Source organism: Zootoca vivipara, chromosome 13, assembly GCF_965207765.1.
Source record: "Zootoca vivipara chromosome 13, rZooViv2.hap1.1, whole genome shotgun sequence".
Classification (NCBI taxonomy): Eukaryota; Metazoa; Chordata; class Lepidosauria; order Squamata; family Lacertidae; genus Zootoca; species Zootoca vivipara.
In genome coordinates this window covers 16336995-16356105 of record NC_142596.1, presented here as the reverse complement: position 1 = coordinate 16356105, position 19111 = coordinate 16336995, and the positions used below count along the sequence as shown (strand labels likewise).

The following is a 19111-nucleotide window of genomic DNA, read 5'->3' as shown; positions in this document are numbered from 1 at the left end:
AATGATGAGGAGACTGTTGGTGGGGGTGGCCCTGGGAGCTGCAACACCTGTGCCATTCCTATTGGTGGAGGTTTTGGAGAAACATCTGGCAATGGGGTAGTGGGAATCAAGGGGGGCTGTAGGTTGGGGGTAGAGCATCTGCCTTGCATGCAGAATGTCGAAGCTGAATGATAGAGAAGGACCTAGGTTCAATCCCCAACATTTCCAGGTACGGTTGGTATTGCCTCCTGTCTGAAAGCCACCGCAAGGCAGCTCAGGCAGTTCTGGGCTTGATGGACCAATGGTCTTATTCTGTATAAGGCAGCTTCTTATGTTTCTTACAGGTGTGTGTGTGGGCGGGGGGTTCCCCCCTCTACAGTATTGCCCCAAAATGCAGTGCTTTGCTTTTCACGTATCAGGAATGGCTACCACATGCTTGTTTGGTAGGCAAGTCCGAGCCTAGCTGACTATTCAAGTGCCCCTGTTTTCCAGTGACAGTCCCAGATTTACAGAAGCCGCCCTGGTTTCTGATTTGATCCCGGAATGTCCTGCTTTTCCTTAGGACGTCCCTATTTTCATCGGGCAAATGTATGCTACCTCCGAGCCAGGGGGATAAGTAACTATACAACCTTTAGAGGACATCTGGAGGCAGCCCTGTATAAGGGAGTTTTTAAATGTTAAATGTTTTATTATGTGTTTATATGTGTTGGAAGCCACCCAGAGTGGCTAGGGCAACCCAGTCGGATGGGTGGGGAATTATTATTATTGTCATTGATTATTATTGATAGGACACCCCTCTTTTCATCAGATAAATTTTGGAGGATATGCCCCAGAGACTCCAGTGTTTGGAGCAGGCATCCCCAAACTTCGGCCCTCCAGATGTTTTGGACTACAATTCCCATCATCCCTGACCACTGGTCCTGTTAGCTAGGGATCATGGGAGTTGTAGGCCAAAACATCTGGAGGGGCGCAGTTTGGGGATGCCTGGTTTGGAGTGTGGGTTGCGTTTAGCTCTCCAACTGTGCCTCATTGGGCATTGGAGCTTAGAGTTCAACAAGTGGGACTCTGAGCAACTCTCAGCACCCTTAACAAATTACAGTTCCCAGTGCTGATGGGGCACATTTGAGTGGTGGGGGTGGTCTTGGTTGATAGGGTGTGAAAAGCTGCAGGGGACCATGCCTCAATAAACTGCATTGGTCTTTTGTCATACGGAAAAGAAAGATAAATAGTCATAGATAAAATTTGTACAATGCACTAACTGTAGTTGGGGGAATTACGTTGGCATGTATTCAGGAAGCAGAACGAGGAAGGCGGGAACTGGCCAAAAGAGAAGGAGAGAGGATCTCCAAGATGCATACGTGTGTATGTGCTAACGGAGCAGAACAAGTGAGGGAAGTGTTGTAAATGTCAAACCCAAATCAAAAGCAAGAATAACAAGCTAATAAACAAAGCTGTGAACAGATGCACAATCGCTGAGTAGAAACAAGAAGGAAATGTAGAAAGCAGAGTTTTGAGAGCATTGCTGAAGTGTAAACTGAGTCGGTTTGCCCGTAACACTAAGGCAGACCACGGCTCGGTGCAAACGAGGAAACTTGCAGGCTCCTAGGAAGGAGATCACAGCTGCTTTGCTCCTCTTCAGACATCTTGGTTCTGTGCTGAGCTAAACCGTGGTTTGACTTGGTATGTCATTGGGACCCAGGCACATGGTCCCTCTTTCCAAACAAAGCAGAAGTTGTAAACTGTAAGACAATTCTTGGCTCCAACTTTTGGTTTGGAGAAATCTAAGCCACGAGCCTGGGTTTGAATAGCATGTTAAGACAAACCATAGTTTAGCTCAGTGCAGTGTAAGCCACGGTTTGGCTGACGTGCAACTGAGGTTGTGTGTGCTTAAAAGGGGCATTTCAGAACGCTGAACCACCTGTATAAAAATTGACGTGTGTTTGTCTGTGTTGCTTAGCCATGCCTGAATTGCTTGAGAAAAACGGCCAGAGCCTGACATGCTGTTCAAAATGCAGGGGCTCCATTCAGACTGGCAAAAGAGCCAGCAAGACATAGTAGTTACAGTGTTGAACTGGGACTGGGAAGACCAGGGTTCAAGTCCCCACTCGGCCACAAGGCTCATATAGCGTGGCCTTGGGCCTAATCACTGTCTTTCAGCCTAACCTACCTTACAGAGTTGTTATAAAAGAAGATGGGAGCAGTAAGAGCAATGTATGTTATGTACTTTTATGGTTTTATATCATAAACCGCCCTGTGATCCTCGTACAAAGGGCATTATATAAATTTAATAGACAAAATAAATGTAGGGAAAAATTCAATACAGGTAGTCAAACATGCTCTGTGTGTTGAATGACCATGTGAAGTGATATTGAGGGCAAGTTTGCTGGCCACTCCCTAGTCATGCCCCCCTGGCAGCTACAAATTTGGAGTTAGTGAGGAAGGGGCAGTTCGTACAATGGACTCCACCTGACTGGAGAATCCTGATTGGCCAGGGTTGCCCAATCAGGTGGAAAAACCCTATAGATGCTGCTGCTGTATGTTCATAGAGGCCCTTTCTCACTTACACTGTGAATGGGTGAGCTGCTGGAGGAGGCGTGACCAGCAGACACCTGACTAAGGAAGGGGCAGAAATTTGATTTTATTTGCATTCATAGGCAGACCCACCCTAATTCTCACTTTTTTGGGGGGTGGGGGGAAGAATGCAAGAACTGAAACACAGCCATCGATCAAAATTTGCTCTGCTCTGAATTTTGCAGTTCAGTTCTCCAACTAGGTAATGTGTTCACAAATCCACGCACTAAAGTGTGCATTAAGATGCCACTGAATAGTGAAAATACCGTACAAATATGTATTATTCTTCGGAAATTTTGTCTGCAAAAATGTGTGTAGTAGGCAAGATTGCATACGAACGTTCATATACAAGTGGTGACCATTTTATGCAGGAGTTCCATGCCTGGCCCCCATGCACGTTGGCAGAGCATGCATAAGCCCATCTTGCCCTGTTTCAACCCTTTATCCCCCAGCCCGCTCCATTAAACCTTTGTGCTGCTCTCTTCTGGGTCCAAAAGAACCCATGCGTCGGTGGTCATGTGCAAAATGGCTGCCACCATATTGCCAAAAAAAATGCTGATGAATTTTCATAAGGACTTTTTTTAAAAAAAGCAAACTGATGTGAGGAACTGAAAATTGGGAAACCGAGAGAAACCAGAATTGACAGATTGTCTATTGCTACATATAAAGGCTATCATTTGAACCCCCCTTTATCTGCTAAATTAATCTGCCTTGCACAATTCTTAGAAGAGGAAATGAGAGAGTGTTATTTAGTGAGCCCCCCAGGAGGGTAAATAAATCCTGATACTGTAAACCAGGGGTGGCCAACTCCCAAGGGACTGCGATCTACTCGCAGAGTTAAAAACTGGCAGTGATCTACCCCTTTTGGAGGGTTCAGATGAAAGTTGAGCTTTTTTGGGGAAGGAATCCCTGTTTTTTGGGTTCAGGGCAAAGTTGTTGAGCTTTTTAGGGAGGAAGAAGGCCCATTTTGGGGGGGTTCAGGGCAAAAATGTTGAGATTTTTTGGCAACCCAAAGTTGTTGAGCTTCTTTGGGGGGGAAGCCAGTGATCTGCCAGTGATCTGCCAGTGATCTACCAGTAGATCACGATCTACCTGTTGGACATGCCTGCTGTAAACGATAAAATGGAAGTAACACATTTCAGGAAGAGCTAAAAACCCATGTTCCCCACCCCTTCTTGCTTTCGTCTCTGTAACTTTCATAGGACGTTTCCGATCCGTGGCTTCCAGATATACGATGGTCCTGTCCGGCTGACGAAATGCACATTTAGAAAGTTTACCCCCACTGTGGACAGGCACTCGAGTGCCATTGGCTTTTTCATGAAGAATGCCTGGCAGATAAGTCCTCAGAACAATGCCTCGCTGGTCAGGATGGAGAGAAGCGTAAGTCAGGGGAGATGTTAACTGGGCCCGTCTTCTTTTTGTGTGGGTTTGGCAACAGAGAATGTGCCTCTGCTTGATTCTCCTGTGTGCATTTTATTTATTTAAACAATTTCTGTGCCTGCTTCTCACTTCCAAAGGAATCTCTGAGCCGTTTGCCACCTATTGGAACAGTCAAACCGGCCCAGCGAGAGAGAGGCTGAAAGGCACCACAGTCCGGTCATTTAAACTTCCCCTGGGTGTGGTGCCTGGGGCCACAATTGGTCGTTCTGTCCTGCGCCCAAGGGAACGCCCACTATTTCCTGCTGCCATTGGCCCATTTGGCGGGAGGAAGACTATCTGGCTTGCAATATGCCAGTTTACAAGGGAGGCTCGGGGCCCACCTGCAAAGCCGCCCACCCAATAAGGGGACGAATGGACATCACAAAACATCAAATGCTGCAACTGAGAATCAAATACACATACCAGAATAATTAAAATTATTTATAGCTCGCTCATTGTGGTTAACACAATGTGAGGAACATTAAAGTACAATAAATCATTATTTGGTCTCTAAGGTGCTACTGGAAGGATTTTTTAAATTTTGTTTTGACTGCGTCAGACCAACACGGCTACCTCCCTGTAATTATTTGGTTAAAGTACAACTTATCGTCAGATCAAATACTTTATTAACTACATTAGTACATTAGCCAAGTGGGGGGGGGCATGTCTCTGACCAAATGCATATTTTTAGTTTGCGTCAAAACTCCATCAGTGTTGCGTCAAAACTCAGAATCGCACCTGAGAGGGAAGGGCATTCCAGAATTGGGGTGCTACTATTGAGAATGCTCCCTTGTGAGTTACTATGTACCATATTCTCAGAGGACTGTGGCATCATGAGGGCATCCACAGATATTTGAATTCCAGGCAGGTGTATAAGGGAGAGGTGGTCTTTCTGGCACCTGGGTTGTCCAGAATATGTTGTAAGGCAGGGGTGCCAGACCAAAAGGTAATTGGAACATTCATTGATTTTCCTGCTATTGTTTTCTCTCAAGATTCTATCACCTCAGTTTCTCGTGTGAAGAGATGTTTGTTTAAAAACATTGTCATGTAAAAATGGTGCCCCATACCAGAACAGAATACCTCTGGGAGGAAAGGAGACCGTGTCTTACTGGTCATCTTCTCTGAGGCAATAAGTTTTAACATGGGGTGCTTTAAGACATTTGACTTTATCCTTCAGACCTGAGGTGGTGTGGTCTGAAGGCTGCTCTTTCCAGTGAATATTTGGATTAGTCAAACTTGGGAGAAGATTAATAGATTGATTGTCCTCTAAACTCTTAGCAAACAGTGCATTCGGAACCAGCCTTACAAATTGTTCACTTTTGAAGGGAAATGAATGGACACATCCTGGTTCAACCCAGTTTCCAATGTGTGCCCAACCAGTTAACAAGAATTTCTGTTCACAAGGCCACCTCAGCCCTTACAAAACAAACTTATGGTTGACCTTCCGTATTGAACCAAATTGTCATTTCAATCAGACCATCATCCCCATCCCAATTCTTGCTCCCCCCCTTTTTTTACTTCCTATGGAGTATTGTATGCAAATGTGAGACTAAGCTCTTTGAGATTGATGAACACAAAACAGCGGCCTTTGACAGACCTGGCAAGAGGGGAAATAGCCTACCTTGATTGTGAGTGTGAGGGAAATCTCAGGCCTACACTTCAGAAATACAATTGATTTGTTGAATATTGTGAACCTCTGTAAAGCTGGGGCAAGGTTGGCCTTCTTTAATGGGTGATGATTTTAAAGGGAAGCTGGAGAAGGGCCAGAACTGAGTGGCAGAGCACTTGCTTGGCATGCAGAAGGACCTAGGTTCAACCATTGGTATTTCCAGATAGGTTTGGGATTTGGAAAGATTGGTGCCTGAAACCCTGGAGCACCATTGGCAGTCAGTGTGGACCAGTGTTCTTCAACATTGGTTCCCTGGATTATGTTGGACTACAACTCCTATCATTCCCAGCCAGTTTAGCCCAGTGGTCAGGGATGATATAAGTTGTCGTGCAACATCCACAGTTGAGGAACATTGGTGAGGACAACACTGAGCTAGATGGACCACTGGTTGGACTTGTTGTAAGGCAGATTCCTACATAGCATTTAGGTGCCTGACTCAGTTCCTAGTGCATGGTCAGCACTGATAATTAGGGTTCCTAATTTTTGTGTGCAAAGTTTATGTGTGTCTGCTGCTTGCATCCTTGTGGTGAAGGGAAGTGTTTTTTTTGGCCTCTTGCCTTTCAGTGAATCACACACTTTGCAACTTGTTTAAACGTTGCCCGTTGAAGGTCAGACGGAGGGTGAGGAATTCATTCGGTTGCGCCCTCCTGTAACCACGTGGAGCTTGAAAGCTGTGCAGAGCAATTGCAAGAGGCTCTACTCTTGCAGGCCGCCTCTTGAATATCACAAACTTTGCTTGAGTTGACTTGTGCCAGAACTTTCCTTCACCAGAAGGATGGCTCACTCTTCCTCCTGCTCTCCTCTAGACATCTGGAGAAACTGAATGTGTTGGGGTGGAATGTTTTGCGTTCCCTTTCTCAGCTTCATTTTATGCTGCTTGGTGGGGGGCACAGAGTGCAAGGATGCCAATGAAGAAGCAATGTAGATGCAGGGTTCTGTAGATATGACAGAGGGTTTCAGCATCCACAGCATTTCCAACAAAGATGTGCGAAGGAACCATGTCTGGAACTGGGAAGAGTCACTGCCAGGCAAGACTGACTAGGGATGGAGAACTTGTGGTTTTTGAGATGTTGTGGGTCTACAACTCCCATTATCCTGTGATTATTGGCCATACTGGTTAGCACTGATGGGAGTTAGTCTAACAGCATCTAGATGGGCATAAACTCTTCATCCAATGGGGCTTGGGCTGCCAATACCCGGGTTCAAGTTTCTCCTTCGCTACAAAGCTCACTGGGTAGCCTTTGGCCAAGTTGGGGCTTTCTCAGCTTAAATCGACTTGCATGGTGGTTGCGAGGATCAAACTGGATATCCCATTGTGTCTTTTGGAGCTCCTTGGTGGATGCACTGAGTACCCTAAAGTGGGAAACTGTCAAGCAAACAGTGCAAGACTGCCATGTTTTGTCCTTTACATAACTTTTCTGTTTTTAAAATAGCATTAGGGAATGAGTGGCCCTTTGAATGTTGTTTGATCACAACTCCCAACCATCCCTAAGAATTGGCCATGCTGCCTGAGGATGGCAGATACTGAAATCCATCAACATCTGGGCTCCCCGGTCCCCCAAACCTGCTTTAAGAGCTATATGACAGGTGGAAATTAATCAAATGCATTATTTCCAGCACAGAGATGCAGTGATGGGAAGGCTGCGCTTGTTGAGTTTCTGCCTGTTATGCAGTTGATAAATCACAGAGCCTTCATGGCGGGGGCCTGTCATTTCCACCATGGAAATCTATAGGTGAACTTGGGACATAAGCACTGAATAGCTATTTTAGTCGCCTGAAATGCAATAGAGTTCCTGCAGTAATAATGACTTTCTGTTCTTATCTGTCTTTCTCCAAAGGTTGGGCTCAGAGTGTTCTTGGGCAGTCCAGGCCAGTGGTTTGGAGACAATAATAATGATGGCGACAAGGTCTCAATTTTCCATGATTTGGATGGTTCAGTGACAGGCTATCCAGGCACCTTCGTGGGCAGGTCAGACAACTATCTGATTCGTCACCCGGGCTGCCTTATCGTCCCAAGGTGGAACGGAATGATATGTGCTGGGAAATATGCACAGGTAAGCCTGGACCATTGATGCTTATGCAGAGATGTTCTCAGTGGGATGATAGGAGAAAGCTTTGGTGCTGCTGAAGGGATGAATGAATTAAGGAAGGAAGGGAGTGGAGAGAGGCTGGCATGAACAGAGGCTGGGGAGTCCCAGAGAGAGAAAAGCTAGCTGGCAAGAGAAGGGCCTCTATGGGGATGTGTGTGGTATTTGTGCACCGTGTCTTGTGATCAATTATGCAGGGTGGGGGTTATCTGTCCCCCCCATATTTCACACAGCAAGCAGTCCCGATGGATTATTTTCAAAAGCCAGGTTGTTGTTGTTTAGTCGTTTAGTCGTGTCCGACTCTTCGTGACCCCATGGACCATAGCACGCCAGGCACTCCTGTCTTCCACTGCCTCCCGCAGTTTGGTCAGACTCATGTTCGTAGCTTCGAGAACACTGTCCAACCATCTCGTCCTCTGTCGTCCCCCTTCTCCTTGTGCCCTCAATCTTTCCCAACATCAGGGTCTTTTCCAGGGAGTCTTCTCTTCTCATGATGTGGCCAAAGTATTGGAGCCTCAGCTTCACGATCTGTCCTTCCAGTGAGCACTCAGGGCTGATTTCCTTCAGAATTGATGCATCAATTCTTCGGCGATCAGCCTTCTTTATGGTCCAGCTCTCACTTCCATACATCACTACTGGGAAAACCATAGCTTTAACTATACAGACCTTTGTAGGCAAGGTGATGTCTCTGCTTTTTAAGATGCTGTCTAGGTTTGTCATTGCTTTTCTTCCAAGAAGCAGGCATCTTTTAATTTCGTGACTGCTGTCACCATCTGCAGTGATCAAGGAGCCCAAGAAAGTAAAACCACTCACTGCCTCCATTTCTTCCCCTTCTATTTGCCAGGAGGTGATGGGACCAGTGGCCATGATCTTGGTTTTTTTGATGTTGAGCTTCAGACCATATTTTGCGCTCTCCTCTTTCACCCTCATTAAAAGGTTCTTTAATTCCTCCTCACTTTCTGCCATCAAGGTTGTGTCATCTGCATACCTGAGGTTGTTGATATTTCTTCCGGGAATCTTAATTCCGGCTTGGGATTCATCTAGTCCGGCCTTTGCATGATGAATTCTGCATATAAGTTAAATAAGCAGGGAGACAATATACAACCTTGTCATACTCCTTTCCCAATTTTGAACCAATCAGTTGTTCCATATCCAGTTCTAACTGTAGCTTCTTGTCCCACATAGAGATTTCTCAGGAGACAGATGAGGTGATCAGGCACTCCCATTCTTTTAAGAACTTGCCATAGTTTGCTGTGGTCGACACAGTCAAAGGCTTTTGCATAATCAATGAAGCAGAAGTAGACATTTTTCTGGAACTCTCTAGCTTTCTCCATAATCCAGCGCATGTTTGCTATTTGGTCTCTGGTTCCTCTGCCCCTTCGAAATCCAGCTTGCACTTCTGGGAGTTCTCGGTCCACATACTGCCTAAGCCTGCCTTGTAGAATTTTAAGCATAACCTTGCTCGTGTGTGAAATGAGCGCAATTGTGCGGTAGTTGGAGCATTCTTTGGCACTGCCCTTCTTTGGAATTGGGATGTAGACTGATCTTCTCCAATCCTCTGGCCATTGCTGAGTTTTCCAAACTTGCTGGCATATTGGGTGTAGCACCTTAACAGCATCATCTTTTAAAATTTTAAATAGTTCAGCTGGAATATCATCACTTCCACTGGCCTTGTTATTAGCAGTGCTTTCTAAGGCCCATTTGACTTCACTCTCCAAGATGTCTGGCTCAAGGTCAGCAACCACACTACCTGGGGTGTACGAGACCTCCATATCTTTCTGGTATAATTCCTCTGTGTATTCTTGCCACCTCTTCTTGATGTCTTCTGCTTCTGTTAGGTCCTTACCACTTTTGTCCTTGATTATGGTAATCTTTGTACGAAATGTTCCTTTCATATCTCCAATTTTCTTGAACAGATCTCTGGTTTTCCCCATTCTATTGTTTTCCTCTATTTCTTTGCATTGCTCATTTAAGAAGGCCCTCTTGTCTCTCCTTGCTATTTTTTGGAAATCTGCATTCAGTTTCCTGTATCTTTCCCTATCTCCCTTACATTTTGCATGCCTCCTCTCCTCCGCTATTTGTAAGGCCTCGTTGGACAGCCATTTTGCTTTCTTGCATTTCCTTTTCCTTGGGATGGTTTTCGTTGCTGCCTCCTGTATAATGTTACGAGCCTCCATCCATAGTTCTTCAGGCACTCTGTCCACCAAATCTAAATCCTTAAACCTGTTCCTCACTTCCACTGTGTATTCATAAGGGATTTGATTTGATTCAGGTACACAGGGCAAAATAGACACAGAGGATGGGATATAAGAACCATCCAAAATCAGGGCCTGTCCGCACTTTACATTTAGTGCAACACCATACTACTTTAAACAGTCATGGATTCTACCACAGAATCTTGAGAACTGTAGTTTGTTAAGGCTGCTTGGAGAAGACCCCTATTCCCCTCGCAGAGCTACAATTCCCCGAGTGGTTTAACATTCAACCCCTCTTCCTAGGAAACGATTTCAAATGGTAGCGCTGATGTGGCTTAAGAAGCACAGTGGCAGCTCCTACATTGCTACTGACAGATTCACGAAAGCTGGGGTGGGGGCAGAAAATGGGTCTGGGTCTGGCTCCTTTGCAGTAGATCATTAAAGGCTTCTGGCTCGCAACTGTCTACCAACTACAATTAAATGCTCCCCCCCCCCAGCCCTGAATTAGGTTGCTCAAAAGGATTGCTACTCAAGCAGAATTGGATACATGGGTCACAGACTTCTTCTTCTCCTTCTCATGCACAACTGTGGTTCAAATTATTTCTTAAAAGAATAAATAATAAGAGTGGAGAAGCCCAAATTTCAATGAAAGTGCAGAACATAAAGAGGGGATGTTTAACTCTTCCCTCCCCAGCTGTGGTTCTAGAAAAACAAACAAACCCTGGCGGTGCAAATCTTCTTCTTCTTCTTCTTCTTCTTCTTCTTCTTCTTCTTCTTCTTCTTCTTCTTCTTCTTCTTCTTCTTCTTCTTCTTCCTTCTTTTAATCTGGGGTGAGGACACCTGTGGTCTTCCAGATGTTATTGGGCTCCATCACTCCTCATCAGCGTGGCTAATCTGGAGGGACACAGGCTCCTCATCCCTAATGTCAGGCTTCCTCAAACTCGGCCCTCCAAATGTTTTGTCCTACAACTCCCATGAACCCTAGCTAGCAGGACCAATGGTCAGGGATGATGGGAATTGTAGTCTCAAAACATCTGGAGGGCCGAGGTTGTGGAAGCCTGACCCTTAATCATGCATCAACTATGTTCCCAATCAAAATGGTTCAGCCAGGGCAGGTAAAACGTAAGAAATGAAACTACTTTAATCCAAAAATGAAACTACATAGATGAAGATGTAGGGTGGCCTCAGGCCAATGAGGAGGGCCAGAACATATACACACACATAAATATATCTCAGCTAAATTGACTTTTGGGGACAATAAACTATTCCTATTGACAGGTTATCCCAGTACTGCATGCCAAGGGGGAAACTGCCCTGTAAATTATTCAGGGAAGGATATTAAGCAGATGCTAGCTGGATCTGCAGCCCAATGTCATGTTTTAAATTCCCTCGTGCAGCCAGGAATTCTCCTTGCTAATGAGAAAGTCCTGGAGAATGTTAATCATATATCTGAGGCTCTGAGAGACAACACACAACAACAACAACTCTCTCCCACCCTGTTTTTGGCAGCTTTCGACACTCCTGCTTTCCAGACGCTCTTCTAATGCTAACCAGCAGAGCCATGCAAAAATGCGCAAGAAGTGAAGAATTGAGAAAATGAAAAGTTGGACAGGGCTGTAGGTGGATACATTCATTTTCTCTCTGTCCTTCACTCTCTCTTCATCCATCCATCCATTATGCAGGTCAAACTGCATAAAAAACATCAGTTTTGGAAGCCATTAGCACAAAAATGCTGATGAATTTTCATGAACTGGAAATTGCAAACCAATGTGGAAATGTGGAGAACTGAACTTATGATTATTAAAAATGAGAAACTGAAATCGACACATCCGCCCATCCTTACTGGAGAATGCCTAGGCTTGAGCCCAGTTCCTTCTGTGTGCAAAACATGTTCCATACCACTCGGCCACAGCTCCACCCTTCACATGGGTAACGGCTCTGCATCTAGCTACTTGGTGCTGCATAAAAATTCTGAACTGTAAACAAGATAAGCTCTCCCCCCCCCTTTTCTCTCTCTCTCTTCTTCTTCTTTTGGTCTATTTTTATAAGCGCATTATGGCACTCCATGCAGTGAGACCCTTTTTTCCGTCCTAAGAACTTTCCTTGGCGCTGTAAGGCAAGAACAAACAGTCATTTTCTCTGGGACCTGTCCCTTCTTTACTAGAGTTTCCCATCCAATCAGCATCTAAGCTGTGGGGAATTTAGTTCAGGACTTGCCTGGACTGAAGGGAACGCATAAGAATTTGGCACGAGCGCCGGGAGAGGTATTTGCTTTGAAACGGAGCACAAATTTCAGCTTTCAAAATGCCATCAACTTTCAGAAGCTAAAGGCAGCCTCCGTCCTGCTTGGACAGACTGGTGCTGTGTGCACGCTCTGAATTTTTGCTCTGAAAGGCATAAAAAGGACTAGTTCCAATCACGGAGGACTGCGAAACCCTTTGCTTCCCTTTGATCTTTGGAAACTCCATGACCAAATCTGCTTTTCTTTCCCCTCCTGTTTTTGGATTCAGGAGACAAGACCCTGTATTCATTTGGTGGTACAGACAGGTGAAATCCCCTTTTAGTAAAAGTGTGTTTTGATCATTTTTATGCTGATTCTTGAGTTTAGTCCAAACGTACATGTATGTTCAGTGTGCACATGTATTAGGGATGGAGGGGGAGGGAGGTTTTCAATCTTTTTGAGTCTGCGGCTGCCTTAACCAACCACATTCTTTCTGCGGCACCCCTGTGGGGCTCAGGAGCCCAGTTATGTCACCCCTTGCCTGCAGAGCTGGCAGCCTCTCACCCTTTTTCGAACACCCTCCCTTGTGGAGGGTTCCCTCAGCCTCCTCTCCTCTCCTTGGGAGTCCTTTGGGTAGCTGCTGCTGCCACCCCTGGTCTCTGAGCTGCCCCCCCACTCCCCAAAGAGAGGTGCTTCCCAGAAGCATCATTTGCCCAGAAGCATCATATACATAGCTGCCAAGTACCCCGTTTTCCCCAGGAAACCCCCCGTTTTTACTTACCTTTTCCCGGTCGTCCCCCGTATCACTTCGTCTCCCGTTTTTCTCCGTTATTTTCTCCTGCCGGCGGCCATTTTTCTTTCTTTCTGATTTGCCCTTCTATGGGCACAAAAAATGGCCGCCGCCAGCTTCAAAAGTAGCTTCTACGCATGACCAGAAGTGCGTCGACGCAACTTCCGGTGTCGGCCCGCCCATTTATGGGCACAAAAAATGGCCGTCGCTGACACCGGAAGTCGCGTCGACGCACTTCCGGTCATGCGTAGAAGCTACTTTTGAAGCCGACGGCGGCCATTTTTGGTGCCCATAGAAGGGCAAAGCGACACCGGAAGTTACGTCGACGCAACTTCCGGTGTCACACAGCTGCCGGTCCCTGATTCTGCAGTCCGGGACTTGGAAGGTAAGATCATATAGCCAGGGCTGCTGCAATAAACAGCTGTGCAAGCCTTTGGGAGGCAGTGACGCGAGAGGGCAGAGCAGGAGGGAGGAAAGGAAAGAGGGACAGAGGCCAGTGTTGCCCGCAGCACCTCTGACCATCATTCAAGGCACCCCAGGGTGCCACGGCACAGTGGTTGAAAACCACTGCTGTACACTATGAATCACAAACAAAACGCATAAGAAGAGCCTGCTGGATCAGGCCACATCTAGTCCAGCATCCTGTTTGCACAGTGGCCAACCAGATGCTTATGAGAAACCCACAAGCAGGATTCAAGCACAAGAGCCCTCTCCCCTCCCGTGGTTTCCAGCAACTATTATTCAGAAGCATTGCTGCCTCCAGACGTGGCGGCAGAGCATAGCTATCACGGCTAGCCCTCTCCATGAATTTGTCTAATCCTCTTTTAAAGCCTCTCCTTATCACCAGCATTATTTCATATTCCTGCCCTATTTTGTGGTGTTTTGTTTCTTTCCCCATTTTATTTCACCGCTATCAATCATTAGCCATATCTTGTTGGTTGTGTTAGCTTATAGAGTGAGTTTCATTCAGAATCTTTGGGCCAAAAGGTGGGATAATTTCTCCCGCCCTTCACCGTCCTCCATCAATAAGAAATCTCCCTGTTGTCATCTAGCAGTCCTATATTAAAAGTGTTGGGAAAAGGCCAGAAAATGTGCAGGTCAATAAAATTCTCTAGGCCTATTCTAAGTAAACTTTAGCTGAATACTACCCTACATTTTTAAATCAGGTATTTTTTTTTGCGGGGTGTGTGTGTGTGTGTCATTGGTCACCAGCCTGCAGTCAGGTTATCTTTGCATTCACTTGCATGCTACCATTTCTTAATCCTAGTTGCAATAACAAGAAAGGACTTGTCAGTCATTCCAAACTACATAGTAAAAGAATGAATATGCAGGACTCGATGTTGACTGCTTAGATATAGGAAAGTGAGAAATGGTCTTGATTATAGGCCTTGAAATTGTCCATGCGTTGGCTGCAGTTTGAAGTGCAGTCAGACTAGAAATATTTCTAACTAACCGCAAAGCTTCTTTCTCTCTCTTTCTCCCCCCTCTCTCTTTTGTAACACTCACTGCATCCTTGTCAGAGGAACAGCAATTGCTAGTCTCTTTCTCTTGTGCGAAGCATAGCATGTAATGCAGAACGACCATAAATGCCACTTGTTAGCATATATTGGGGACACATACCTTATGGAATGTCTCTCCCAGTGTGAACTTACTCCGAGCTTTACGTTGGCATCTGTAGTGTAGTGACTAATTTCAGGATCCCTTCTTGATTATCGCAGCCATGCCCTCTCACAGCCACCAGCCCCTTCTAAGATTATAAACCTTCTAAGTTTATACAGCAATCTTACAATTCTAGAATAATAATGATTAGGCATGCATTGCAATGTTTAGAGCAGACCTCCGCGTGCTTCCTCCAGTTGAATCTGGGCCGCCCCCCCCCTCTGTGCACATACATGGGCAAGTGATTTGGAGTGCTTTATTATCTTCTTTTGGAGTGACTTGAGCTGTGTTTTCCTTGGCATTCCATTTGATGTAACAGAACTTGCACTCCATTCTCTTGAAACAGAAGCACCTTGTGTTTTCAGTGTTCCTAAACACTTAGCATACAGAGCAACTCTTCAGTGTTCTCCTACAAGCCTTCTCCCGAATGACCCTAGGAGCCAATCCTCACCTCCTTTCACTTTGATTGGCTCCAATCAGCACTAAGGATGAGAGGACTTCTTCTCAGTGGCTGAAACGTCCCCCTTACAGCTATTCTGGAACAATTGGGAACAGAAATCCTTAGTGAACCATCAACCAAATGTCAACCAGTTGATCACGATCTACCTTCTGCCCAACCCCCGCAGCACTCCCAAACCACTGCTTATGTATCCTGTCTCATTTTGCAGGGACCACATTTTTCTTTGGCACCTTCCATAGCTTTGTCCCGTCTCTCCCCCCCAAAAAGTGGGATTTCACTGCCCCATCTCTTGCTTTCCAATTGGGGAATCACATATTTTGCAATTGTAGATCAAAGAATCACAGAGTTGGAAGTGACCACGAGGATCATATTGTCCAACCCCCTGCAGTACAGGACTATTTTGCCCAATGTAGGGCTCGAACCCACGACCCTGAGGTGAAGAGTCTCATGCTCTACCGACTGAGCTTATCCCAGGTCTTAAGTAATTCCCCTTTGGGGGGGGGGACAATATCTATTGCCTGTGTTTATTGTTTTTCCCAAGAAATAACCCTTCAGAATGCTATTTGTGTCGCTGATGCACTATTTATGTTGGAAGTAGTCCCCTGGCTACAGCTCTGGATACCCAGAGCCCTTTGCTGGCAAAAAGTCTTGAAAGGGGCATGGCTGCTAATCGAATGCATGTGTGAAAGCTGAGCTTGATTGGCTGTAACATAGGTCTCTTCCCGCTTTCTCTTTCAGCTCTATATTCAAGCCAGGCGTCCTGAGAATCTGACCTTATCAATTGCCAGAGCCACATACCATTTCCATCCTCTGAGGCTACACGGAGTGAACAGAGGGGTGCCATACCAACAGTACCAGCCTGTGGTGATGCTGGAGCAAAGCTATATTATCCAGTGGGATGGCAGAGCACCAGAAGATGTCATCCTTTACCCGGTCAACTTCAATAGGTACCATTGATGGAAAATGTGCGGCGCGGCGAGCTCTGTGGTGTTTGCTAGGATTTCTGTTTTTAAAAGCTGTTCCAGGTTCCTGCTGACTTTTCTCCTTCTTCAAACTTTTGGAAAAGTTAAGGCTTCTAAAAATGACTTTAACAAAAGACCAACAAAGAAGCTATGGCTCTGTTTATTGACTTTTGCTGCCATCTCTCTGATGTGCAGTGCTGTTTCCCCTTCCAGTAAGGTTTTTTTTGGGGGAAGAGATTCGAGTTACTGTTGGCATTCCGGCCTCAAGATTAAATCCAGCAGATCCCTGGCATGCTGTTCGTTCTCATTAGTTTACACTAGCTGCTCCGCTTGTGATTTATATCCCACCTCTCCCTCTTTCTGTTAAAGGGCAGCAGTGATTATGAAGATTGCCTATGTAGGCTTGCATTTCCCCAGTAGTCTAAACACTGCGATTGCTATTTCATTCCCCCCCCCCTGTTATATAAACCTGGAAAACAAAACACCGGGACCCTCCCTACTGAAATAATTCAGAACTGATAGACAGCAGTCTGGAAGAGTAATAAGTTTGAGTGCAACAAGAAGGGAGGCCCAGATTCCATCTTTTTCTCTGTTTTCTGTTACAAAAAGGCTAGGAAGGATATGGGTGTGTGTACACACACTCACTAACAGCCTCTTTCCTGTCATGGCTCAGGAATTCTACCCCCCCCCCCAAGAAATCAGTGCAGTTGTGTCTTATCAGTGCATATGTCTATGTCTGCTGCCTATTTGGAAAGTTGTTTGTCTATTCTGTATGCACTGAGGTCCTCCTCCGAGGGTCTTCTGCTGGCTCTCAAACTGCGAGAAGCGAGGTTACAGGCACCTCCAATGCAGGGATCTTTTACCCAAAGTGGGGTTTGAACACAAGACCCTGAGATTAAGAGTCTCATGCCCTTCTGACTGAACTATCCCTACTGGTTTTGCAGAATCGAAAAGTTAAAAGCAGTGGATATAAAAAGAATTTAAGGTTTTGAAGTTTTGCGTAAGCCCCTAAAGACTAGAAATCAGTTGTATTCTGCACCGAATATCCGTTTGTGTGCGTTGTTATGGAATGGTAGTCCTAGTCATTTGCTGAATCAATGAACGTGTCTATGCAAAGCTCTCATGTTAGCAACTTACTTGTTGTGTGTGTGTGTGTGTTTGTTTAAATGGCACATTGCAGTTACTTTTAGAATCAGGAAGTAAATGTTTGCAGATGTCAGCAAGACTAGACAGGTCGTACCTTCTTTAGTAGGTCTCCCTTTTTTTTTAAGTTGATGGGGGAAACTGTACAAACAATATGGCTGATGATTAACTCCGATACACCCGTGGATTTTTTGATGCGGGAAAGAATGTGCAAAATGCATATGGTGCAAAATGAGGAGACAACGTGATTGACACTCTTAATGTTAGTCTCCTGGTCTTGCTAAGCACAGCTTGATAGCATAATTAAGTTATTTTTACCCCAGTGGATGGAGATAGCGGGGGATGCTGAGGTTTCAGAGAGGCAGCAGTCATGTTTCTGGAATACGTATTTGACATTGGCTAAGAGAAGCTCATAGGGGGAATAAAGAATTTATCGCCGGGAATTCAGGCTGTTCCTGAGGTCATCTGTAATACTGACACTCAAGACTTGCGTGGTTAACTCCTCTCCTGAAGCTAGAATGCCAAGAATCCACCAGAAGTAATGGAAGGGCAGAATCATTGCTGTTTTCCTAGGAAAAGAGTTGCCAGAATTCACCATGAACAACACCCCCCATGTTCTCTTATAATGGCAATGGCACCCACCTGAGAGGTGTCAGAACTGAGTTCTGGCTGAAAAAAAAAGCCCTGGAATGAATAGGAAGAGGTGGATATCTTTTTTTAGAAGAACAGCTTTGGTTATGTACTCGCTATATTTTTAAAGCACATTCGAAGCACATCCTGCCCCCCTCAAAGAATTCTGGGCACTGTGGCTTGCTAAGGGTTTCTGGGGATTATAACTCGGTGAGTGATAAAACTACAGTGCCCAGAATTCTTTGAGGGAAATAATATGCTTTGAAGGTATAGTACTAACTCAACACACTAATGATCAGAACTCTATATACCAAGGATGGAGAACCTGTGGCTCCGCCAGATGATAATGAACTCCAGCTCTCATCAGCCCCCATCAGTATAGTCAATGGTCAGGAATTGTGGGAATTATAATTCATAAGCCTTTCTGTTTTGGAAGGTGTTTGTTTTATTAACCATATAAGCTTTTATCCAATGTATTTGTTTTCACCTATGGGCTCATCCAGCCTTCCTTTTGTGCCACATTTCTAGGTACAGGTCCATGCTTTAAATTATTATTAATTAAAGCTAAGAACTTCTTCTTTGTGTTCTTGCCCCGGCGTGTTCCCCGCAAAAACCTGTTCTTTACTGCTGAAAACGTGGAAAATCAGAATTGCAGTTTGTTCTGATATAGCGTTAAAGAGTGAGTTCTCCTGGGGAAAGCAGCATGGCAAAAATAATCATCAGGGTTAGTAGCCACTGATTGCTTTATCCTCCATGAATTCGCCTAATCAAGTTGGTGGCTATGATTGCTTCTTGTGGGAGTGAGTTCCGTAGTTTAACTGTGCATCTTCCAATGTTCAACTTTATTGGATGTCCCCAAGTTCTTGTGCTATGAGAGAGGGAGGAAAACTCTCCGCACCATGCATAAATTTATTCACTTCTGTACTGTCACCTCTTTCTTGCCTTTTCACTAAAAATCCCCAAAGCATATGAACGTTTGACACTTAAACTCTGGGATGGGGGAATTATGGTCCCCTGCCTCACCTCCACTAAGAGTTATCACAGGGATTGTTCAGAACAAAAGAGGATGCATGGAAGCACCATGAGTGGTGAAAAGTTTGAGATAATGACACGCAATAGTAACCTTTGTGCAATTCAAAACTTCTTGATACTGTTCCATGGCAGGGCGGGAGGAGAAAGGGGGACAGTCTGATGCTATTTGGCAGAAGATCATAGAGGGCTGATTGGAATTTTAATTGCTGTAGAACTGATTGAGGTCCTTGCTCTTTGCCTGCGTTGACTACACATGTAAATCCTTCCAAGTCCAGAGGCCTATGATCTTTGCAC

At 45.3% G+C, this 19111-nt stretch overlaps 2 protein-coding genes across 6 annotated transcripts in view; both read left to right on the top strand.

The window, feature by feature from the left end:
* The window catches only part of CEMIP (cell migration inducing hyaluronidase 1), a 158811-nt gene that overhangs the window by 24307 nt on the left and 115393 nt on the right, over window positions 1-19111 (top strand). The window lies entirely within an intron of this gene.
* LOC118093031 (cell surface hyaluronidase CEMIP2) overlaps window positions 1-19111 on the top strand; it is a 98381-nt gene that overhangs the window by 42842 nt on the left and 36428 nt on the right. For all 5 annotated transcript variants that reach the window (XR_015946760.1, XR_015946761.1, XM_088656508.1 and 2 more), the window contains exons 17-19: window positions 3753-3930; window positions 7477-7692; window positions 15789-15997. Coding sequence is in view for 3 of the 5 variants with exons in the window: in XM_088656508.1 (XP_088512634.1) it covers window positions 3753-3930; window positions 7477-7692; window positions 15789-15997 (603 nt within the window). In the remaining 2 variants the exon portion in view is untranslated. The remainder of the gene's footprint in view (window positions 1-3752; window positions 3931-7476; window positions 7693-15788; window positions 15998-19111) is intronic.